The 25,868-nt window shown below is 49.2% G+C and overlaps 1 protein-coding gene across 1 annotated transcript in view; it reads left to right on the forward strand.

Annotated features, from left to right (window-relative positions):
* The window catches only part of LOC126517682 (proton-coupled folate transporter-like), a 70,941-nt gene that overhangs the window by 19,269 nt on the left and 25,804 nt on the right, over positions 1-25,868 (forward strand). Inside the window, exon 4 of the mRNA XM_055064390.1 lies at positions 8,958-9,736. Within this exon, the coding sequence (XP_054920365.1) occupies positions 8,958-9,736 (779 nt within the window). The remainder of the gene's footprint in view (positions 1-8,957; positions 9,737-25,868) is intronic.

Raw genomic sequence — 25,868 nt, forward strand, 5'->3', positions numbered from 1 at the left:
TGTGGCAAACGGGAAAATGGCGACGTGTTTGCGGCGAACGATACTGGTGTCCGCGCGGCAATCGTGAGCGACTGTATCATGTGTTCCTAGCAGTGTTGTCGGCGCTGGTAGACTCGGCGGGGGGCGAAACATTGCGGGTATTTTTATCAAAACGGCTCAGGTTCGTCAGCGTGCGAGGTGTTGAGGGCCACGAGTTGTGACACTATCAGGCGACATGACCAATACGGCGACAGGTGAAACATACCGGGTGGTCGTCCGCAGTTCTCCACTCAGTCGGGCTGCGATAACGCGGAGAGAAGCGTCGGGGTGGAGCGAAAATAGTAGAAGGGCGTTCATTGGGCTCTGGGTTTGGCGACAGCACAGACAAAATGTAGACCAATGTTTTCAAGTTCAGGGCTACGCGAAGAGAAAGGCGCGGGCACCATCGCGTCCAGTTCACCTCGAACAACTCGCACCACGTTCTCTGATGGCGACGCATGCTGCTGTGCGGGCTGATCTTCACATGTCGATGTTGCGGCAGTATTGGGAAGTCTGGCGAATGGTTGCAGGACGCGCCGGCTTTTGTCCTTCTCAAATTGTCGGCACTCCTTGATGATAGCATCAACTGTAGAGCAGCTCTTGCACTTGAGCACATTAGAGGCGTCGTCAGCAATTCTCTTGAGCACATTCCCGACCTTTTCAGCTTTTGTCATGTCGTGATCGGCTTTACGACAAAGCGCCAGCACATCCTGGATGTACGAGACATAGGACACCGTGGGGGATTCGGCACGGGAGGCCAGTTCCTGCTTTGGGTCAATTTTACGGCCAGCTGGTGTTCCAAACAACTCTGTCAACTTCTCTTTGCATTGGTCCCAGTTCCTTAGCTCCTCTTCGTGGTTTTCGTACCACACCTTTGCCGTGCCTCTTAGGTTGAACAACAGGTTAGCTAGCATAAGTGTAGGGTCCCATCTGTTGATTCCACTCAGGCGTTCGTACAAAGCCTACCACTCTTCAACGTCCGCGCCATCGGTCTCACAGAAAGTTCCGGGATCCTTGGGTTGCACAACCTCAACGGAAGGGGACAGCGACGTAGCTGGCGGTGGTGACGTTGGAGTCGGCAACGACGTTGATCCCGCGAGCTCAGCGTCATTCATGGTGAGGTTGGTGATACGACGTCCACTGCGGAGCTCAGTTTCCAGCCGCGGTACCCTGCACCTCCACCAATATGTTACGGGGATGTTGGGAGCAAGATAGACTGTATTTACAATATATATATACAAACAGAGTCAATGTGGATAAGATGGCTGACCAGCAACATGCAGCAGCCAGCGTCCCGCGATCTTCCTCTTCCTTTCACTTCTTTTGTCCTTCCGTAACAATATTGACACGTGTACTTATATTTATCGGGCGACCACGCTTCGCCGCCTAACAAATGCTATCACACAGCGCGGGACGCGCCTGCATGTATCCGAAGTTTCTGGAAAGTTATCGATGCTTCTATCCGCGGTCTGTTGTCGCCGAACCTTGTGTTATCTGATTTCATCGCCTGACGCGAATGGTGTAGAACTATGTGGAAGGCACGCGGGTCCCAACGATTAGTCTGGAACATTCGATGACTGCTCTATAAAAGCCGACGCGCTTGACCCGCTGATCAGATTTTCGACGATCGCCGACCGTGTTCGCCGCTATCGTTGTGCTATAAGTGTAGCCTCTTTTGTGGGCACAGGTTCGCCCAATAAAAGTTAGTTTTGTGCTCCACAGTATTGCTACTGTGTTCTTTGACGTCACGACCACGTGACATCTGGTGGAGGTGCTTTTCGTCCATGTACCGGACGCCCCCGACAAGCCGTGATCCAAGCCCGGACCGCAAAGAGAGCACCAACGTAGTCCTGGACCAGCGAGCAAGCCGTCGTCTACAACAGCTGCCCCCGGAGCACGGACTTCTACCTGAGAAGCCCAAGAAGATTGTGGCCAAGACAACCACGATGGCTGCCCCAGTGTCACCCATCTTACTTCAACAACCCAGGGAGCCCCCTACCTTCCGTGGAGCTACGTCAGAGGATCCTGAAACCTGGCTCGAAACCTTCGAAAGGATCTCGACCTTCAATAACTGGACCTCTGAGGATAAGCTACGACACGTGTACTTCTCCTTGGAAGATGCCGCGAGGACTTGGTTCGAAAACCGGGAGTCCACACTAGCAACATGGGACCTATTCCGCAGTAACTTCCTGAGGACGTTCACGAGCGTCGTCCGAAAAGAAAGGGCCGAAGTTCTACTGGAAACCCGAGGCCAACTGCCCAATGAGAACATCGCCATCTTCACAGAAGAGATGACCCGTCTTTTCCGGCACGCCGACCCGGAAATGTCCGAAGAGAAAAAAGTGCGTTTCTTGATGCGAGGCGTAAAGGAGGAACTTTTCGCCGGAATGGTAAGAAGCCCACCGAAGACCGTCGACGAGTTTCTTCGTGAGGCGACGAGCATCGAGAAGACACTGGAATTGCGGAACCGGCAATTCGACCGCCGCACCAAGCCAACAAGCTACGCCGGAATTCAATCACTGGCCACGGACGATCTGCGCGAGACCATCAGGGCCATTGTGCGCGAAGAACTGTGTGCGCGAAGAACGAATAAGTGTCCTTTTGTGTTTCGCTCTCTTATATTTGTAGCATCGGGACGATGCTATTTAAGAGGGGGGTATTGACACGTGTACTTATATTTATCGGGCGACCACGCTTCGCCGCCTAACAAATGCTATCACACAGCGCGGGACGCGCCTGCATGTATCCGAAGTTTCTGGAAAGTTATCGATGCTTCTATCCGCGGTCTGTTGTCGCCGAACCTTGTGTTATCTGATTTCATCGCCTGACGCGAATGGTGTAGAACTATGTGGAAGGCACGCGGGTCCCAACGATTAGTCTGGAACATTCGATGACTGCTCTATAAAAGCCGACGCGCTTGACCCGCTGATCAGATTTTCGACGATCGCCGACCGTGTTCGCCGCTATCGTTGTGCTATAAGTGTAGCCTCTTTTGTGGGCACAGGTTCGCCCAATAAAAGTTAGTTTTGTGCTCCACAGTATTGCTACTGTGTTCTTTGACGTCACGACCACGTGACAATATAATAAGAGTATCCGGCAAGCCAAAGGACCCGTGGCGCATAAATTTCCGCAAAAGAAGAAGTAACAAAATCTAACTTTCACGATGCGACAATTCACTGCGCCACAGCAATGTCTCTTTTTTCTTTTGTGGGGATGTCTTGATTTCTTTTGTGAGCCGAGAGCACCGAAATGAAAAAAAAAACGCAAAGGAAAGCCTGTTGGTCACAATCGACTGCCTACTTTGGGCACCTAATGTGGCTACGGAAGGAATACCGAAGAAAACGTGAGACGCTTCCACAGAGATCTTTATATATATATATATATATATATATATATATATATATATATATATATATATATATATATATATATATATATATATATATATATATATATATATATATATATATATATATATGTGTATATTACAAAGGAGGTTTATTCGGGTTCGCAGCGACCGCCGGTTCTACGATGCACCGAGTACAGTCCCCGAGCTCGAGCTTCTGCTGCGCGCTCGATGCTGCCGATGCTGCTGACTGCGCGCATGTTCGTCATCTTCCTTACAATGGCCCCGCGGAAATAAAGGAGCCATCCTGGCGACTTAGTTTTCTGGAAGGACGGTAGAATTGTGATATGGCTTGAGACGCTGAACGTGAACGACTTCGCGGTTACGACGTCGCATGTCGGACGGAGGCGTTAGCGGCTCAACCAGATAATTAACGGGTGATGTTCTCTCGAGAACGCGGTATGGACCGTCGTACTTCGGAAGGAGCTTTGAAGCGAGCCCAGGCGTGCGGTGTGGCACTAACAACCCGACGAGAGCGCCCGGGAGAAAAGTGGGAGTCGAGTTCTGGGCATCGTGAACGGCTTTTTGGCGGTGCTGGTCGTCCGAGGTGAATCGGCGGGCAAGCTGCCGACATTCCTCTGCTTGTCTGGCGGCTTCCGAGATCGGCAGGCATTCGGATGGGTCCGGCCGGTAGGGCAGAATGGTGTCGATGGTGTGCGAAGGATGACGGCCCTAAAGAAGATAAAAGGGTGAGAATCCGGTAGTGGCCTGAGTCGCGGTGTTGTAGGCGTAGGTGACAAACGGAAGAACTAGGTCCCAATTAGAGTGATCAGGTGAGACATACATGGCGAGCATGTCACCAAGAGTTCGATTAAAGCGTTCCGTGGTACCGTTAGTCTGTGGGTGATAAGCAGTGCATTTACGATGAACAATAGCGCATTCAGCAAGCAGTTGTTCGATGACTTCAGATAAAAAGGCGCGGCCTCTATCGCTTAAAAGTTCACGTGGACCTCCATGACGAAGGAGAAATCGGCGAAGTAGGAAATTGGCGACCTCCTGCGCTGTAGCATTTGGTAGAGCAGCAGTCTCTGAATAACGGGTTAAGTGGTCTACCGCAACGATTATCCACCTGTTGCCAGGAGTCAACGGAAGTGGCCCGTAGAGATCTATGCCCACGCGATCAAAGGGTCGGGATGGGCATTGTAAAGGCTGGAGTTCACCGGCGGAGTTGTGCGGTGGCGCTTTCCGACGCTAGCACTCATGACAAGAGCGGACGAACTTTCGAACGAAATTATAAATTCCGCGCCAGTAATAGCGGTGTCGAAGTCTTTCGTAGGTCTTGAAGACTCCCGCATAGCCACACTGAGGGTCGACGTGGAACGAGGAGCAGAGCTCTGATCGCAAGATTCGCGGAATGACGAGTAACCAGGTGCGTCCCTCTGGGGCATAGTTGCGTCGATATAGCAGCTGGTCGCGAATCGCAAAATGAGGCACTTGGCGCCGAAGCGTGCGTGACGCTGGAACTTTCGACGTATCCGAGAGAAGGTCGAGCAGAGATGCAGTCCAGGGATCATTACGCTGTGCAGCAGCGATAGTGTCAACGTCCAGAGAGGATAATGTGCACTCGCAGGGGGAGTCGTGACTGGCCTTCGGGGGAAGCGGTGATCGGGATAGCGCGTCAGCGTCGGAGTGCTTTCGCCCGGAACGGTACACCACGCGGATGTCGTATTCTTGGATTCGCAATACCCAGCGGGCAAGGTGGCCCGATGGATCTTTGAGCGTCGACAGCCAACATAGTGCGTGGTGGTCGGTCACTACGTCAAAAGATCGGCCGTATATATATGGGCGAAACTTGCCAAGCGCCCACACAATGGCCAAACACTCCTTTTCGGTAACGCTGTAATTGGTCTCCGCCTTGGTTAACGTGCGACTCGCGTATGCGACGACGTTTTCTGAGTGGCCAGGTTGACGCTGTGCCAACACAGCGCCAAGGCCTACACCGCTTGCATCGGTATGGATTTCGGTTGGCGCTTGTGGGTCAAAATGGCGAAGAATGGGTGGCGTCGTGAGAAGACGGCGCAAGGTTGTGAAGGCGTCGTCACAGTCTGGAGACCATGATGAGATATCTGGGGCGCCACCAAGGAGCTGCGTGAGAGGCGATATAATTGACGCAAAGTTTCGAACGAATCGCCGGAAGTAAGAGCAGAGGCCGATAAAACTGCGTAGCTCTTTCATAGTAGCAGGTTTTGGGAACGCAGTAACAGCACGTAGCTTTTCGGGATCCGGGCGAATGCCCTCCTTTGACACGACATGGCCTAAAATTGTTAGCTGACGAACAGCAAATCGACACTTCTTCAAGTTAAGTTGCAACCCGGCGTTGGTCAAGCAAGTGAGTACGTGCTGGAGGCGGAGCAGGTGGGTTGGGAAATCAGGGGCGAACACTACAATGTCGTCAAGATAGCAAAGACATATTTTCCATTCGAGGCCACGTAGCACATTATCCATCATTCTTTCGAACGTAGCAGGCGCGTTGCAAAGTCCGAAAGGCATGACGGTGAATTCATACAAGCCGTGTGGTGTGACAAAGGCAGTTTTCGGGCGATCGGCTTCTGCCATCGGAACCTACCAGTAGCCTGACCACAAATCCAGCGAAGAAAAGAACTCGGCTCCCTGCAAACTGTCCAGAGCATCATCGATGCGTGGTAATGGGTAGACGTCCTTCAGCGTGATCTTGTTCAACCGTCGAAAGTCAACACAGAAGCGGATGGAACCGTCTGTCTTTGTGACGAGGACCACGGGAGAGGCCCATGGGCTTTGCGAAGGTTGAATGACGCCTCGACGGAGCATGTCATCGACCTGGTCTGCAATGACGCGACGCTCCGTAGCGGACACGCGATATGGGCTTTGTCGCAGGGGTGAGTGAGTGCCAGTGTCGATATAATGCTTGACTGTCGATGCACGGCCAAGGGAGGTTTGCGCAACGTCGAAAGAAAGGCGGAAGTGCTGAAGGATTGCGACAAGTTGAGATCGCTGCGAAGGCGTCAGATCTTCGGCGATGAATGGGCTGAACACACCAGTCGATGTTGAGTCTGGTACGGAGAGTGCACTCAGTTCATGGGCAGCAGTAGAAGACGCTTCGTCGAGGACGGAGACAATTCGTGTGGAATCGACCGACTCGACGTAACCAAGGCATTCGCGGCGGAGCAGTGATAGCGGCGATGAAAGATTATTGTAAATGGGCATCGTGCTCACACCGGCGGCAAGGTCAAGAGCTGCAAAGGGCAAAGGAAGCGCTTTTCGGGTAACAAAGTGATGAGAGGGTCTGAAGAAGACCGTCCCATCGGATATTGTACTACAGAAGACTGGTACGAATGCTGACGAGCACGGGGGGATACAGGTGTCTTCTTTCACGACAGCTTTAGCGGCAGGATGAGCATCGACCGAGGCCAGGTCACCAAGGTGGAAAAGTTCAATCTCAGCCCGAGCGCAATTGATGATGGCATTGTGGCGTGAGAGAAAATCCCATCCTAGAATAACGGCGTGGGAGCACTATGAAAGAACTATGAATTCAATCGTGTGCAAAACGTCCTGTATGATCACACGGGCAGTACAAGCAGCGGTAGGGCGAATGGGTTGAGCACTCGCCGTTCGGAGCGACAATCCAGACAGAGACGTCGTCACTTTACAAAGCGAACGGCAAAACCTGGCATCCATAACTGAAATAGCGGCACCGGTATCGACTAAGGCGACTGTAGCGACATCTTCGATAAACACATCAATGACATTGGCAGGTAAAGGAGGAGGACTTCGGCATGTCGACACTTGCGCAGTTCTTGCCTCAGGAACTGCGTCGTCTAGTTTCCCTCTTCGTTAGAGACGGGTCGTCGACGCATAGGGGAAAGCGATCGACGACGTGGGGAGGGTGACCGGAGGCGTTCGAAGCGAGGACGGCGATCAGTCGGGGAGCGAGCTGGTGATGGGCCGAAGGGTTCGTAAGGCGCATTTGCATCAGGCGGCACATAGGGCGCTCGGCGATCGCCGTCGAACGCCTGCGATCGGCGGCGGCAGAACCTTGCGACATGACCGGGACACCTACATGCGAAGCATATAGGGCGATTGTCCAGCGTACGCCACGGGTTAGCGACGGCAGTGGTGGTCCAGGGGACGGGAGGGGGAGGGTGGTGCACAGGCTGCTGGAAGCGACGCACGGGCACACTGCGAGGGGCCATTGCAGCAACCGTAGCATAAGTGACTGGTGTAGTCACGACATCCTGCTGGTGAACAGCCGGCAGCGCTTCCGCGACCTCTTCATGGATCACGTTACGGGTGTGAGACGGCAAAGTGCTGGCAGCCTCCTGAGTGACGGACACCAGAGATAGCTGTCGTGCGACTTCTTCGCGGACGAAATCCTTGATTTGCGTTATCAGGGAGGCTTGTTCTGGGCCGGTGGTAAGGCTGCAGAGTGATGCAGCATTTGGTGTGGGATGTCGCCTTGTCAGAGCTCGCTGCTTACGCAATTCATCATAGCTCTGGCACAAGCTGATGACGTCGCCAACAGTGCGCGGGTCCTTGGCCAGAAGCATTTGGAACGCGTCATCGTCGATTCCCTTCATGATGTGCTTGATCTTTTCCGCTTCCGTCATGGCAGCGTTCACGCGCCTGCACAAATCGAGAACGTCTTCTATATAGCTGGTGAATGTCTCACCCGTGTCCTGTGCGCGTGTACGCAAACGCTGCTCGGCTCGGAGTTTCCTGACGGCGGGTCGGTCAAATACTTCTGTAATGGACGTCTTGAGCGCCGACCACGTTCGGATATCCCTTTCATGATTTCTGAACCAGAGACTGGCCACGCCCGCGAGGTAGAATGAGACGTAAGACAGCTTGTCCGAGTCATTCCATTTGTTGTGAACGCTCACCCGTTCGTAGGACGACAGCCACTCTTCAACGTCGTTGTCGTCGGTTCCGCTGAAGATGGGAGGCTCCCGCTGGCGAACGGTGCCAGCGCAAGGGACGGGTGGCGATGGAAGAGTCTGCTGGTCGGCGTCCGGCATGGCGGAGGGTAGCGTCCGAGAACGGAGTTCCAGGATGGTAGAGTGGAATGTTACCCAGCACCTCCACCACTTATAAAGGAGGTTTATTCGGGTTCGCAGCGACCGCCGGTTCTACGATGCACCGAGTACAGTCCCCGAGCTCGAGCTTCTGCTGCGCGCTCGATGCTGCCGATGCTGCTGACTGCGCGCATGTTCGTCATCTTCCTTACAATATATATATTGTAGGCAAAGAGCAATTCTTCAGGCTACCTTTCAAACGTAAAGAACTTCAGTGGTGCTACAACGTAAACAGATCAAGTATTTAATTTCAACAGTTTGGATCGGTGGACCGATCTTCATCAGGGTTTACAAAAAAATGGCAGTTCGGCCCTGGCAGTGAAGACACCAGACCAGGTGCCCGGTCGTTCTCAGATACATCAAACAGAGAGGGACAGTTGTGACAGTGATTGATTTTCAGCGTTTTGGCAGATGTACAGCTGTCTTTGATATATCTATCATATCGCATATGATATATCTATCATATGAGTCATCTTTTCATCCAGGTATGGGCACAAGCTGCCGATCTTTCTGGCCACGCTGGGCGGCATCCTGCAGGACCTGGGCACCATCTACACCGTGGTGAACATGCGCGCCCCCATGTACCTGAACGTGCTGTGCAGCCTCCCCAACGGCTTCAGCGGGGGCCTCGTCTGCGTGCTCACCGCCGTGTGCAGCAACGCGTCGCTCAGCACCTCGGGCAGCATGCGCACCCTCCAGTTCCTCATCATCCTCATGTCGGCCATGGTCGGGCTCGCCTTCGGACAGTTCATGGCGGGCCAGATTTTCCGCGCCGGGGGCTACCTGCCGGTGTTCATCGTGTCAGCGAGCTTGCTCCTGGCGTCGCTCGCCTGGGTCGTCTTCATGCTCAAGAACCCCACCGACGCCCAGAGGAACTCGTGGCAGGCCATGCTCGGCGACCTGATGCAGCCGCGCAACTTCGTGGACGGGCTGCTCGTGTGCGTCCGCCGGAGGCCCAACCGAGGCCGCGCCCAGATCCTGCTGCTCATGACCTCCATGTGCACCATTCTGTTCGTGTCGGAGGGCACGCGCGGCATCAACTTCTTCTACGCCAAGAAGATGTATGACTGGGACGTGAGCAAGTACTCGGACATCAACTCGGGCTTCCTCCTCTTCCGCATGGTGAGCGTCTCGGTGTTCGTGGTGGGGGCCAACTTGGTGCTGCGACTCTCGGACTGCACCATCGCCTTCATCGGCGTCTGCTGCGGCATGCTGCAGGGCATCAGCACCGGGGTGGCAACCAATGAAGTTCTGTTCTATGTGAGTAAGTACATTGACTTGCGTCGTCACCCTACGTCACGTCTTTGGCCGCAGTACATAACAGCTCAAGGCCATGACGTCATTATAGGCGCCTGCCATTGTCTACCCTGAATCGGATCTTATTGGTCCTGAGCCTTTCATCGTCGCACAGGACGCCACTGAATGTTGCGGCCCCGAATTAACCTCTTCTATAGAGTCTCATCGTTATTTCGCGACATACGTATTGTTAGCTCATAAACCCAAACGGAACGCTTAAGCGTGAAAAATTCTGATTTTGGCCATGTGTGTTGATCTAGCAAAAACGCGTTAGCGTGTTGCCATCTCTAATTGCAAAAAAAACAACGTTTTTCCCAACGGTGCTTCAAACGAGGATGAACGCTCCAAGAAGCTGGTGTCGTTGCATCTATTCAGGTGCATGAATTGAAGTCGCTCTCTCTACAATACCGATTGTTTTAGAGACTGCCACAAGTTGTGACACAGTTCGTCTGCGAAGTCTGTGTTTGTAGTGTGCGAAAACACGCGAATATAACGCCATTGTCTTGTGCTAGATGCCGTTTCAACTTTTTTTTACTGCGAGAGCAATTATATGGACACCCCAAGTGCATTTTTCCCATCGCCGTCGCCGTGAGGTGCTCTATAACGTCCAAGGGCGATAAAATGGTTGCCGCGCGCTGTATGATCTCTGTGCCAGTGAAAGCTTGCGAGGGTGAGCCGGGGATCGTGGCTCAATCTCGCCCTAGCAAGGGAGCGAAGCGGGGAGGAAGCGGCCGTCTTCTGTCATGCGCAAGGCTCCGGGAAGATGGCAGCGGAGGGGGGGGGTTCTACTCCGGGCGGCCGCGCGCCCTCGCCGCTGCTGTATCTTGAAAGCCGTCTGCGACGGGGACAGAGTCCGTAGCGCGCTGTGTTTCCGTGGCTTAGTTCGCGTTGATGAGAGAGGCAGCACGCTGGTCAAATATGCCGGAGGTCAATGCTGCCGAACTTCCTTACTCCATCGTTTTGACAGCGAGTTTCCGCGGTCATGGAGTGAGATCTGTTCATGTTTGCTTGTGCGCACGTGACACCATGCTTGCTAATTCAGTTAGTATGCCTGTGTTCACAAACTTGTACGTGAAGTGCCTCGAGCGGCCAGTCACGCGGCAATACTGCGTGTACTCCCGGGCTGCTTTCACGCTCAGAAAAACACTTTTATGTAGCACGTATTAAGCAACAGAAAGCTGTTTCGGGTTTCTTCCGTGTTGCTCTATAGTTTTCTCATTGACACATTTAATCTAATTATAATGCTTCAGAAGTTCATTGCTTAATAAATGCTAGTTATTTAATTCGGCGGAATGCAAAAAAAGTCATCTGACCAAATAAAAACGACGGCAAACAACAACACGTTGGTTCCGTCCAGCTGCGTGGCATTTGCATGTTCTTAAATCTTGGCGCCCGATAGTTGGGACACCGTGTATATTTACTGTATACATATCTGCCCGCCGACGACTGCGTGTTGCACTTCTCGAAAAGGCAGGGCATGTGTCAAGTGAGCTCCTTAAATCATGGATCCGGGAACTCGAGGTGCGACGTAATGCTAGCGCATTTCTCTCGCATTTACCGCAAAATCGCCACTGAATTTTTCCTCTGGCTGGACGGTTCAGGCTGCCTGCGGGGCTGCCAGAACCAGCCAGGACATTTTGGTCTTGCAACTCATTGGAAGTTATCATGCTAGCAGACGACGAACAGAAGCGATGAGCGGTCGCCGCCAGCTTTGTGGGGAATTGCTAGATTGCGGCGCGGTCGTTTGAGGACTTTTACCTTACTCCATGAACCGGCGACGGTCACACTCGGTTTTCATATTAGTCTTGGCGTTACCTTCTAAAGCGCGTTCCGCCTTGCTGTGATGCGAGAAGCGGCGAACGTTTGAAGCTGTTAGCGCGTAATTGTTGTGCCCAATTTCTTTCGCATACCGTTGAAGAGCGCACGGTGCACTCATGCGTGCGTCGCATCTCGCAGGTTTAGACGCTCGTTTCCATATATTTCGTTCCCACACGATGCGGTGTGGTTTGGCTTTTGAGCTTGGTATCCATTTACATATCTCTCACATTTATGCGGTGGTATCTCATTTTCCTGCAGTCCGATGTTTGGATGCACGTGCGGCGTCGAAACCGCGATGTGTTCCACCTCGGCCGTCGATGTATAGAACAGAACATATTTCGAACAGCTGGAGGTCCCCCCGGCGGACCACTATGCAATAGAAACAGGTAGAGTGCACCTGAAGGCCATTAAAGGCAGTGCGGTAGCTTTTCATTGTTCAAGATGTACACGCACATGGTAAGAAACGTACAGCTTACAAGTACATAGTCGCAGAATAGACGCTATATAGCTACATCGAAATCGTAAATTCTGAAACACATATTGCAGAGTACTAAGCGCAATCTTCATAATATTGCGAGAATACCTCAGGCAAAAAATACGTACACACGTTCTAAATAGGTCAAGAAGTGTCTTTCCCTTTGAACACATAGGAGATAAATTGTGGCTAATGTCGGACACAAAGTGCTGCCACATTTGTCCCCGGATAAAAGAATTACGCCACTCTTTTCATATTGAACTAATTTAAAAATCACCACTGCTGTTTTGCCCGACGGCGGGCACTTCCATCTAAGTGCGGCAGTCCCAGTACCTTCAGCATAGGTGACACGAGCGAGGCATCATCAGCCGAAACGACTTTCTCGAATTGAACTCCAAGTCGGTCGGTACGAAGGTTTACGGTTAAAGGTACCCTATGCCAATACTGCTTTCCCCGCGTTCTCGAATGATGACAGAACGCCCGCTCATCAACGCCGGTGGGTGACGCGATCACTACGAGCAGGTGTCTTCGAGCGATTGACTTTGGGGGTACGGTTACTTTCGCGAGATTTCGTGTCGTTGGCCAGATGCGTCGGAAAGCGTTCGTTGCGCTGTTAAAGAAAATAGGCAGGGCCCATCTTACGATCACAGTTGCTGGTAATGCGGTTAGCTTTCAATTACTACAGCGACACAACGTACTGCCACCGTCGAAACGAGTTATGTGCGAGGCGCGTACTGCCCTAAGAACATTCGGCGCCATCTAGCGGAGCCGCCGCGAAGCCTGTGCGTGGCCTCCGAAATGCTTGGCGCGCCGGCGCCTTCGCACGACGCGGAGATGCGCGTAAAGGCTGTTTCACATGCTGCGACTGGAACGACGAACATCGGTACAGCCGCACGCGCCGCAATGCGATTTTATGCGAAGCATATTACGAGAGCTCAACCCAGCTCCTCAGGCGCGGCGGTGTCGCCTTCAATACCACGTGACACCGTGACGTCACGAGAGAGGAGAAACGGGGCTCCAACTAGCGCCGTCGCTCGCGGCGTCGCGGCGGTATATAAGCAGCTGCGCTTGCCTCTGCTAGACACTCACGAGGAGAGATGCCTCCTGGAGACAGAGCTGCTCGTTGGAATGAGAAGCGAAGGTTGCGGCGTGCTACAGAGACTGATTTTCTAGGTGGCTTTGGCTCAAGTCTTGCAAGATGGGCTGTGTGGGAATCGAACCAGGGTCTCCGGAGTGTGAGACGGAGACGCTACCACTGAGCCACGAGTACGATGCTTCAAAGCGGTACAAAAGCGCCTCTAGTGAATGCGGTGTTGCCTTAGAAACGAGCTGTTTCTAAGGCTCAGGCGTGCGTCGCTTGCTCAGGCGCACATTTCGTTGCCGCGCCGAACGCTGCGTTGCTCGACGCTCACCGCGTCCAATGCGGGGCGCGTAGTCGCTGCGCCGTAGCCCATTGTCTTACACCCCTTGGCGGGTCGACGAGAACGCTGTCGCGTTCCACTCTTGAAGGCGAAGCAGAGTAACGCATGAGTTGTTTTTTCGTCTAGCCGAACCAAATATAGCCAAGCAACAGCAGTTCACCAGGCTAAACAGTGGTTCAACAACTAAAATAAAGGCTAGTATGCTTCGCATCCTGGGCTTAACCTTAGCTAAGCCACAGCCATTTTTTAGAGGTTCCATTTCACATGATTGCGATTTCAACAATGCAACTGGTGCTATGCCCAGGGTTGCTTGCCGCCAGGTTTTGTGGCCCACGCCGCGTAGTTCTTTTTAATGTAATAAAAAGACGCATACATTACAATAATGTTGACCTGTCTTTATTAGGAGCAAATAATATCCGTGTTTTGTAATTTAAAACGTGTTGAAGTTTAAGTTTGTTTTAGAGTGCGCAACGGCGGTTTCTGAAGTTCAGTGCGAAGAGACGCGGCGTGCATAAACAACAGCTGTTCGGAGATGGTTATTCAGGGATGATGTTCCTTCATGTGTCAGTGTCGTTCTGCCTGCGCTACAATAAATTACAATATGACCTATCAGCAAGTTCACATAGCTAACCTCATAGCATATGCAGTATTCGGAATTCGGCTGCAACGAAGTCGTCGTATCAGCCCAACTACATCCTCGCGCTACCCGTGCTCAGCGTCAGCTTCTGGAGAAATTATTTGTGTATATTGCTCGTGATTGCGTATAAGCACTGCCTGCTCCTCGCCATATTCTTGCACCAAACGCAGCAACAAGCAGAAAACCGAAAGCCCACGTCTGCACCTGCAGGAAGCCGCAAATGATCCGTGCGTGATTACTGAACGTGGAATGAAAATTGTGTTGTGAAATTCAACCTTAGCCCTTGCCTGATTCGTCGATCGCGATGCGTGTGGTGTGAACATACATGTATATAGAAGTCCGCGAGTGGGCTGTGAATATATACAGAAGTCCTCTCTGAATATTTCTAAAGGCGCAAAAGCCGACACATCAAATGTTTGAGCAGCTTCCGCAACTTGTGATGCCGCAAACAGTACGCGGCATCATATCATTCTAAAAGACACGCCTGTCGTCCACCTTGTTGTCCCGTGTTACGCGCTGTTGTAGAGGAAGAAGCTGGCATTCTGTGCATGTCTACTGATCAGCTACCTAGAGAAATTATGGAAGCTGTAGACCTGAACACGCTGGGAGAATCTTGTGTCAGCATGTCCTCCGTTAGCAATGGATGCGTTTCCTGATGGAAAACGCACATTTGCTGTTGCTTCTCCTTTTTGTATATGTTCGGTATATTGCTTGTAAGCCAGCATTTACTCAGCATATTCATTATATTTTCAGTTAGATCATCTCGGTCTTTCTCTTGGTCCTATGGGTTCTCTAGTGCCCTTTGCAGCCAGGCTATTCTTTAATTTGTTTTTAACTGAAACAAGTTACTTTATCCGCCCTTATGATGCTTCTATGTACATTATAATTTTTTTTTTATTTGGGCATTGTTGCAAAGCGTATAGTGCGAAGCAGTAAGAAACCAAACAATCAAACACAGGGGAGACAGAAAATACAAATAAATATACAAGTCCAGGGGAGAAAGAAACATTGTGATCACCAACTGCGCATACAACTACCTTCCAAGAGGCTGCTTTGCCCAATGGTATGGAACTGGAAGCGTTCGCTAGCATAAGCAAGGTGCTCGTCTGGCTATTCCAAAAAGAACCGTATTTCTTTGAAGGTGTTGACACGCGTGGTTGGCGATTGTATTGATTGTTTTTTTTTTCATTACTTGGATTTCTTGTCTATATTTTCTATCTGTAATGTTCTTATCTATGTTTCGTTGCATCAAGCACCAATTTTTATCTGGCCGTCTTGCTGTATATTTTTTTGTTAAGCTCTATAAATCACCTCAGTTGCACAATAAACCTTGGTTGGAGGTTAGCCGTCATCCCTGTCTGTTGTCATCTTGTTGATACTGCATCGTGCTATGTGCCCTTGCAACATTTGCGTCTGTGCGCGCGCATTGATTTGGATTTGAAATGGGGGCCTTGTACACCATTCTTCTATTGTGCAGCCTCGTGAATTTATTAACTAAAGTGCAACAGAAGGGAACGGATAAGAACCATGTGAGCATACAGAGTGCTTAGTTCTTGCCAGTTGCCTGTCTGGTGCGCTGTAGTTGATAATCAATACACACCAACTCGTTCACTATTTAGTTATGCCGGGCTCATGAGCCCGCTGGTGCCCTGAGTATCTGCAGGGCTACGTATCCTGTAATTTAAATTCACGGTCTTGTGCTTGCAAATCGTGTGTCAGTCTCCCGATTTCCCTGACAATCCTGTGTGACGTGCAACCCCTGACAGTTTCTGCTGAATGCATGCAGGCATGTAGGACACTGTAGCGTGCAAATTTGCACTGTAAGTGCGCTTTCAGTTCAGCTTCTCTGGGTGTAGGATGTCCTGGAATGGTCCCCACTTGTGTGGTATTTAATTTTATCTAGTGTCATACTACTGTTAGAGTGTTATTGTCACATCAGTATACTTTGTGTGCCTGATGTCTCTTTGTACCTTCACGATTAGCAACTCGTGTGTGTTTAGCAGTTGCATATAGTCTCTCGTGGCCTGATTGCTTAACCCCCTATTGCATGGTATAGGCATGTGGTGTGTCGACTTCAGATGCTTCTGGGAATATGCTTCAGAAGGGAAGGGTAGCCGTCTTTGCAGCTCATATGCTAGCTGGCATGTTATCTTGCCTCTCCCTACGCAATAGCCTTTGGAAGTTTAAGGGTGCAATAAATGATGATGAATTAAACATAAGTGCAAGAGTTTTTTTTTACCGAAGACTCCCAACGAAATCCGACTGCCACGGCTGGCAATTCAACTTGTGTTATCAGCAGAATACCATAGCCACTTTGGTAGGTGAAATAATTGACGAACAATTTCGTTGTCGACGGATTATTTTTCTTGTCTGTATGCAGGTACAATTGCAATAAATGAGTGTGTCGCTTCAAAGAAAAGCCGTTTGTGGCCCTTTATTGAATAAAGTACATATTGCGTATAGTTGAAATGCAGAAATTTATCTTAAAATCCCAGAGTGAAATGTTCTTAAAGTCGCACTGTACTTCATTGCTTATAAAAGTAGTGATCGCAGGGGATATTGTCATATGGGTTTGCATGCTAATAAACGGGATCATAAACCTATATATTAGAAATTGTTATTAGAAACATATAAGGCATAGATGTCCCTGCACACTTGATTAGCTGTGGATGTGCAAGAACCATTTGTACCTGAAAAATTCAAAGATTCGCTGAAAGGAATGCAACAGCCACACTTCACTGAACAGTTATTTGCTTTTCTTTAACGTGTCGTCTTATACTGTTTCAATTACATATGAACAGGCTGTTTGCCTGATTTCCGCATTGTTGCACGAGCTCTAAATGACCATACAGGAAGTTGCGTTGTCACTGTGCCACTATAGCAAGCCAATAATTTACTAACTACATAGTTAATTACCGTTCAAAGCATTGGTTAATACAGGTGCAGTAAGGATACAAAATCCGCAACATATTCAAGGTTTATTGGTGCAGGGAAAAAAGTCCTCCATTAGAGAAGAGATGCAACTTAACGTGCATGAAATATTCGAAAAGAAATTGAATTGACAACGCTCTTTACTCAAACCACAGAGTGAAATATGCCATCTTAGAAAATTCATTACAATTGCCTGCACGTTTGGCATGCCAAATTTAATAAGCAAGCAGCTAAGATAACGTTTCAAAGATGCATTGGGAAATTCACGCTTCAATACCGACAAGAAAAGAATGCAACTAAACGGTCCTGCGTTCAGCACAACGTTGAATATTCGGGTATTTTGCTGTCTTGTCATTTGTCCTTGCCGAGGTTCAAATTATTTAAACTGCTCCGCTACTAAACAAAAGAAAGTTGTGACAACCCCAAAAGGCCATGCCGTCTCGTGGGGATCGAACACCTCGTAGTACTGACAACTCGCAAAGGTGTGCGAAGCAAACGTGAAAATGCGCTTCATTTACTACGTAGCGTGTGAACGAACGCATAGAAATGGGAGAGTGGAAGCGGTACAAGTTTTTTTATTCTCGCTTTGCGTTCGTGCCGAATTCGGCAATGCACATCTCAGCGCATTGTACCTTTCGAGCTAGAAGCCATTTCCCAAAACAAACCGCGAAATAGCTTTCGGCGGAATTTCGACGGCAATTCGCGGCTATCGTTGCGACGTTACGACCAACCAAAGAAAGTGGGGTCGGCACTGCGACTGAGATTTTCGTCGCAAGTGACAGAAATCGCACTTCCGGTGCGACGAAAATCGCGTCATGTGAAGCAAGGCTAATGCTGCAAGCTGGCTTCTCTCTCGCGCTTATTCATGGACACGCTGCGCCATCTGGTGGCGCTGCCGAGAAGTCGGCACGTGGCCTCGGAGAAAAGAAGCGTGGCGCATCGGTGCCTGCGAATGCTGAGAACTGATCTCTCGCTTGCCGCACAACCAGTGGCACATACTCAGTGACGCAAGTTGCCAAGATGTTCATTGAACAGCGGCACATACTCATTGCATTCATAGTGCAGCAGGCTAAGTCGTCCTGTTGCTGCCCTTGATGAGCCCTGGTGACGTGTGTTCCATTCCACCCAGCATCGCAGAAACTACTACAGCAGTCAGAGGAAAAATTGTATAATAATCAAGCAGGCCGCGAATCCGGATCATGAGGCTGAAATAATCAAGAATAAGAATGGACTGGGGTGCGTTTGGCAGGCATTCTCAGATCATCAATAGCAAGTGGCCATTATCCCTCAAGAGAAAAGTGTATAACAGTTTTGCCCTGTGAACAAACGCGAGTTAATGACATCTTAGTTGAAATCAAGAAAAATAAATGGGCTTGGGCAGGGCATGTAATTAGGAGGGAAGATGATCGATGGTCATTAAGGGTGACTGGATTCCCAGAGAAGGGAAGCGTAGCAGGGGGCGGCAGAAAGTTAGGTGGACGGATGAGATTACGAAGTTTGCAGGGACAACATGGCCACACTTAGCACATGACTGGGGTAGTTGGAGAAGTATGGGAGAGGCCTTTGCCCTGCAGTGGGCGTAGCCAGGATGATGATGATGATTATGATGATGATGATGAATCCAACTGTAAAAAGTGAAAAAGGCACATCGAACACGCGATTCGAACTATGGAACACCCGGCCACGAGCGCAGGGCTCTGCCGCCAACCTAGAGCTTATCCCGCAGTATCTATACACTGTCGCATAATGCAGCTCGGCTAGGGATAAACGGGCGAAGCACGTCCTCCTCTGTCGTACTTTAGTGCCAAGGAAAGGCAGATTTCGAGAAACAACTGGTGCATACGCACGATGCTCTGGCAAATATGAGAAAGAAGAATGGCCGATTAAAGTAGCAGCGTGTGTTCTTGAGTTTTAAATCGTGTCCGTCTAACCCAGTTAGGCCTAACCCTTCAAGACATGACACTACAGGCGTGACGCATCGGTCTGCGCTGAACTAATTTTTTTTTTTCTGTAGACGCCGTATAGGTATTCCACATGTACCAATTGAGAGAGCGCGCGTTGTGAGGGTCTCGCTTGGCCGATCAAGCGGGAAACCACGTAGTTCGTCCTTTCTATGGTCTCCCGCCTACGTGCTGCAGCCGTGTGATAAACTTGTGTCGACTTACATCGCGCACGTCCTTGCAACTCGGAGCGTAGAAAGAACGGACGATTCCTAAAGTGCGCTGATTTTGGCGAAGCGAGGTGAAGCAACGTGGATTCCATGATTAGTGCAATTCCAAACAGTGCCATTAAAGCATGAATTACATAAATGGGCCGTGAAACACCTTGTCTGCATATCTGAGAAACACTGGAAGATGCCTTCAGTTTTCATGTGTATCAAAGTGTTAATACATTGTTTGTTGGACAATACGCGCAATACAGAAGGAGGCCGCAAACCAAAAACGGCCATGGGGGACCCCATTTGTAAACACATGTGAAATGTGCAATGCAGTATATCATCTAAGACTTAAAGCAGCGGGAAAATGCAAATCCACTTAATAAAACTAATAAACAAAACATCCGGTAGTTTGAAATTGCACAAGATTGGGAAAGATGATACCTATAGTAAATTATACATACATGGTCAATCATTAACAATATTTAAGTAGTAACGAAATAGTTATATAAATAGGTGTATAAAATCATAATCATAATCATCATCAGCCTATTCATGTCCACTGCAGGACGAAGGGCTCTCCCTGCGATCTCCAATTACCCCTGTCCTGCGCCAATCGATTCCAACTAGCACCCGCAAATTTCTTAATTTCGTCGCACCATCTAGTCTTCTGCCGTCCTCTACGGCGCTTCCCTTCTCTTGGTACCCATTCTGTCACCCTAATGGTCCAACGGTTACCTAGTCTGCGGATTATATGACCTGCCCAGCGCCATTTCTTTCTCTTAATGTCTATTAGAATATCGTCTATACCCGTTTGCTCCCTGATCCAAACCGCTCTCTTTCTGTCTCTTAAAGTTATGCCTAGCATTCTTCGTTCCATCGCTCTTTGCGTGGTACTTAACTTGTTCTCAAGCTTCTTTGTCAGCCTCCAAGTCTCTGCGCCGTATGTCAGCGCCGGTAAAATGCACTAATTGTATACTTTCCTTTTCAATGATAACGGTAAGCTCCTAGTCACGACCTCACGATGTCTGCCGTATGCGATCTAACCCATTTTTATTCTTCTGTGAATTTCCTTTTCATGGTCAGGGTTCCCTGTGATTAGATGACCTAGGTAAACGTATTCCTCAACAGACTCTAGAGGCTGACTTGCGATCTTGAATTCTTGTTCTCTTGTCAAGTTGTTTATCATTATCTTTGTCTTCTGCATAATAATCTTTATCCCCACAGTTACACTCTCCCTGTTAAGGTCCTCAATCAATTGTTGAAACTCGTCTGCATTGTTGCTGAATCGAACAATGTCATCGGCAAACCGAAGGTTGTTGAGGTATTCGCCGTCGATCTTTGCTCCTAAGCCTTCCCAGTTTAATAGCTTGAATATTTCTTTTAAGCACGCAGTGAATAGCATTAGAGAGATTGTGTCTCCTTGTCTGACCCCTTTCTTTATAGGTATCTTGCTACTTTTCTTGTGTAGAATTAAGGGGGCTGTGGAATCTCTGTAGATTCCACGGCATTTACGTAAGCGGTCTGTACTCCTTGATTACGCAATGCCTCTATGACTGCTGGTATCTCTACTGAATCAAATGCTTTTTTCGCAATCTATGAAATCCATATAGAGAAGCTTATTGTACTCTGCGGATTTTTTGATAACCTGGTTAATGACAGGAAAGTAATCAATTGTAGAGTATCCCTTCCTGAAGTCAGGCTGTTTCCTTGATTGAATAAAGTCCAGTGCTGTCCTTATTCTATTGGAGATTATTTTGGTAAATATTTTACATAATACTAGGAGTAAGGTAATGGGCCTTTAATTTTTCAGTTCTTTAACGTCACCCTTTTTGTGGATTGGTATAATGTTTGCATTCTTTCAGTTTTCTGGGACCCTTGCAGTCGATAGACACTTCGTATAGAGAGCCACCAGTTTTCCAAGCATTGTCTCCTCCATCATTCATTAAATCGACTGTTATTCCATCCACTCCTGCCGCTTTTTCCCGTTTCATGCCTTGCAAGGCCTTTCTGACCTCATCTCTAGTTATAGGAGGAGTTTCTGTATACTATTCATTATTGTTTCGAATAGGGTGCTCCTGAGTCCTCAGGACTCAGGAGCAGCCTGTTCTATACTGACCAAATTCTATACTGACCGCAAAGATCAGTATAGAATTTTTCCGCTGCTTTTATTATACCTTCGAGATTGCTGATGATATTGCCCCGCATATCTTTCAGTGCATATATCTTGGTTTGTCCTATGCCAAGTTTCTTTCTCACTGATTTCAGGCTGCGTCCATTTTTAACGACTTCTTCAGTCTTTCTCACGTAATAATTTCTTGTATCACTTACTTTCGCTTTGTTGATAAGTTTTAATAGTTCCGCGAACTCTATCTTATCTCTTGAGTTGGACACTTTCATTCTTTGTTGTTTCTTTATTAGCTCCTTTGTTACTTGGGAGAGCTTGCCTACTGGTTGGCTTGGTGCCTTGCCTCCCACTTCAATTGCTGCCTCTGAAGCCAGCCTCGTTACGGTTTCATTCATTACCTCTATGTCATCATCATCATCATCTCTTTCTTCTAAGGCTGCATATTTGTTTGCAAGTACCAGCCTAACCATGTCTGGTTTTACCTTTACTGCCTCTAAGTTGACCTGTTTCTTCACCAATTTTACTCTTTCTCTGTTCAAATTGAGGTGAATCCTGGCCCTCACTTATCTATGATCACTACACTTTACCCTACGTATTACTTCTATATCCCACAATATGCTGGCATCAGCATTAAGTATGAAATCACTTTTATTTCTTGTTTCGCCATTAGGGCTTTTCCAGGTCCATTTTCTGTTGTTACGTTTCCTGAAAAAGTTGCTCATTATTCTCAGCTTATTCCTTTCTGCGAATTCTGCCAGCATCTCACATTTAGCCTTTCTAGAATCGACACCGTAGTTGCCAATTGCCTCTTCACCTGCCTGCTTTTTCCCCACTTTTGCATTAAGTCCCCCATTACTGCTGTATACCGCGTTTGCACTTTTCTCATCGCTAATTCAACATCTTCATAAAACTGATCTACTTCCTCATCGTCGTGAATGGACGTTGGAGCGTAGGTTTGTAGTACCTTTAATCTATACCTCTTATTAAGTTTGATTACAACTACTGGTACCCTCTCGTTGATGCTGTAGAATTCGTCAATGTTGCCGGCTATGTCTTTATGGATTAGGAATCGTACCCCGTATTGCTTTTTATCCGGGAGGGCTCTATAGCAGAGGGCATGGCCGTTATTCAGCAATGTGTAAGCCTCACCACTTCTATTCTAACTAAGGCGGATAATAGCCCAAACAATGTCTGATAGTTCTTCGAAGAGTCCTGCTAAGCTAGCCTCACTTGAGAGGGTTCGGGTGTTAAACGTTGCAAGGGTCAGTTTCCATTGGCGGCCTGTCCGAACCCAGCTATTCTTATCACCCTCTGCGGCGTTGCAAGTCTGACCGCCACCTTGGTCAAGTGCTCCGCAGCCGCTGGGGGCTGAGGGCCATCGGTTCATTCAGGAGATCATTTCATTAGGGAGGTTGTAGCCGAATACTGCACCAGGAAGGCCAATTCCTGTTCTGGTGAGGGAGTGTCTTTGTTCAAGCTTAGTGGGCCTTCCTAATTTGGTTGTACCTAGATTAGTATAGCCCCACTCGCTCTCGGCACCATTCGGTGCTGTCAGGCGCCACTCCAAGCCTGCAGATGTGCGCTGGAGGGTGTCTCTTGTCCGAAAACTGGTACGCCGCAAATGTAATTTCTGGTAATAAAAATGTTTTCAGTTTTCTAACATTGTACCACTGTGTTTTAGGCGCATTTGGTGGCTGGGTTTGAAAGCAGCACACACACATTGACATTGGAAATGTGAATGGGGTTGAAGAATGAATGGTGCTCTGAATACTGAAACTGTCATTGCACTTTGATAAATTTTATTTACATATTGCACATACTGTATACCTACAGGCATGTCTAAGAAAGGGATCGGGGTAGAGGTACAACAATCATTCTCGTCATGTGAAGATAAACATTAGCTGCAGCGGTAACGATGCATCAGGCACACATAACAAATACATGAATATCTTCTATTAGACATTCCGTGAAACAACAGAAAATTAAAATTAACAGCAATATGAGCGCCATTGTAAATTTTATGTTAACAGAATTTTCGCAGCGCAACTTCGTGTGCAGAAAAAAGGACAATATACACACCTTCATACATGGCACCACTGCAACAAAATATATGAAAAATATTTGCTGTGCAGAGGTTATAAGGTGTGTCACAGTATTGCTGTGGGACTGAAGAAACTATGTGACTGTACAAAGAGGTATGGCACAAGACAAACACCTGTATTCTCAAATAATCCTCTACTAGAAGCTCGTCCTCCACACCGCCAAGTTGAGCACAGTACTTCAACTGAAGAACGGGCAACACACCTAAAAAAATGCCGAGGAGCTTCATTGAAATGGCCACTTCTGTCGAGGGGTGGCGCTGCCATACCCTTTCTTGAAATTAGGAAAGAAACCATTTATGATAACTCAAAGGGAAGCTCATTACTTTTCGAAGCGAGATCGGGATGCCTTAGAACACGCACCTATAAAGCGAGATATAAGAAGGAAGAAGAAACATGTGCTTGCTGCAGTAAAGCTAGGGAAATGACGGAGCATATTGTCACGTGGTGGTGACGTAGAAGAACACAGTAGCAATACTGTGAACGAGAAAACTAACTTTTATTGGGCGAACTTGTGCCCACAAAACAGGCTACACTTATAGCACAACGAAAGCGGCGAACACAGTCGGCGATCGTCGGAAATCTGATCAGTGAGGCAAGCGCGTCGGCTTTTATACAGCAGTCGTCGAATGTTCCAGGCTAATCGTTCGGACCCGCGCGCCTTCCACAATGTTCTACACTATTCGCGTCACACGATGAACACAACGTTCGGCGACAACAGACAGCCGGGTAGAAGCATCGATAACTTTCCAGAAACTTCGGATACATGCAGGCGCGTCCCGCGCTGTGCGATTAGATTTGTTAGGTGGCGAAACGTGGTCGCCCGATAAAGATAAGTACACGTGTCAATACCCCCCTCTTAAAAAGCATCGACCCGATGCTGCAAACAAACGAAGTTAATAAACAAAAGCACTCGTAGCAAAGAAAAGAACAAAAATGACGAAGTTCGTCAGCGTCCGTAAAAGGGTTTAAGGCGCACCACGTGGACCACTTCAGATCGTGCGCGGCGCCGCTGTGAATGCGAAATGCCGTCTGGCACGACCTCATAATCCAGAGCGCCAATACGTCGGATGACCTTGTAGGGTCCGAAATAGCGTCGGAGTAGCTTCTCACTGAGTCCTCGTCGGCGTATCGGAGTCCAGACCCAAACACGGTCGCCAGGCTGGTACTCGACGAAGCGTCGTCGGAGGTTGTAGTGTCGGCTGTCGGTCCTCTGCTGGCTCTTGATTCGCAGGCGGGCGAGCTGTCGGGCTTCTTCGGCGCGCTGGAGATAGCTAGCGACGTCAACATTCTCTTCGTCAGTTACGTGCGGCAGCATGGCGTCAAGCGTCGTCGTCGGGTTCCTGCCGTAGACCAGCTTGAACGGCGTGATCTGTGTTGTTTCTTGCACCGCCGTGTTGTACGCAAAGGTTACGTACGGCAGGACCGCGTCCCACGTCTTGTGTTCGACGTCGACGTACATTGCTAGCATGTCGGCGAGGGTCTTGTTCAGGCGCTCCGTGAGACCATTCGTCTGCGGATGGTAGGCAGTTGTCCTCCTGTGGCTTGTCTGGCTGTACTGCAGAATGGCTTGGGTGAGCTCTGCTGTAAAAGCCGTTCCTCTGTCGGTGATGAGGACTTCTGGGGCACCATGTCGCAGCAGGATGTTTTCGACGAAAAATTTCGCCACTTCGGCTGCGCTGCCTTTTGGTAGAGCTTTAGTTTCAGCAAAGCGGGTGAGATAGTCCGTCGCCACGACGATCCACTTATTCCCGGATGTTGACATCGGAAACGGCCCCAACAAATCCATCCCAATCTGCTGGAATGGTCGGCGAGGAGGTTCGATCGGCTGTAGTAATCCAGCTGGCCTTGTCGGTGGTGTCTTGCGTCGTTGACAATCCCGGCATGTCTTGACGTAACGGGCAACGTCGGCGGTCAGACGCGGCCAGTAATACCTTTCCTGTATTCTCGACAGCGTACGGGAGAATCCGAGGTGCCCAGCGGTTGGATCGTCGTGTAGGGCGTGCAGTATCTCTGGACGCAGCGCTGACGGTACAACAAGGAGGTAGCTGGCGCGGACTGGTGAGAAGTTCTTCTTCACGAGTAGGTTGTTTTGAAGCGTGAACGAAGATAATCCACGCTTAAATGCCCTAGGGACAACGTCGGTGTGCCCTTCCAAATACTCGACTAGGGCTTTTAGCTCCGGGTCCCCTCGTTGTTGTTCGGCGAAGTCTTCCGCGCTTATTATGCCAAGGAAGGCGTCGTCATCCTCGTCATCTTGCGGCGGTGGGTCAATGGGGGCGCGGGATAGGCAATCGGCATCTGAGTGTTTTCTTCCGGACTTGTATGTTACAGTGACGTCGTATTCTTGTAGTCTGAGGCTCCACCAGATGTCACGTGGTGGTGACGTAGAAGAACACAGTAGCAATACTGTGAACGAGAAAACTAACTTTTATT

This window comes from Dermacentor andersoni, chromosome 11 (genome assembly GCF_023375885.2).
Source record: "Dermacentor andersoni chromosome 11, qqDerAnde1_hic_scaffold, whole genome shotgun sequence".
NCBI classification, from domain to species: domain Eukaryota; kingdom Metazoa; phylum Arthropoda; class Arachnida; order Ixodida; family Ixodidae; genus Dermacentor; species Dermacentor andersoni.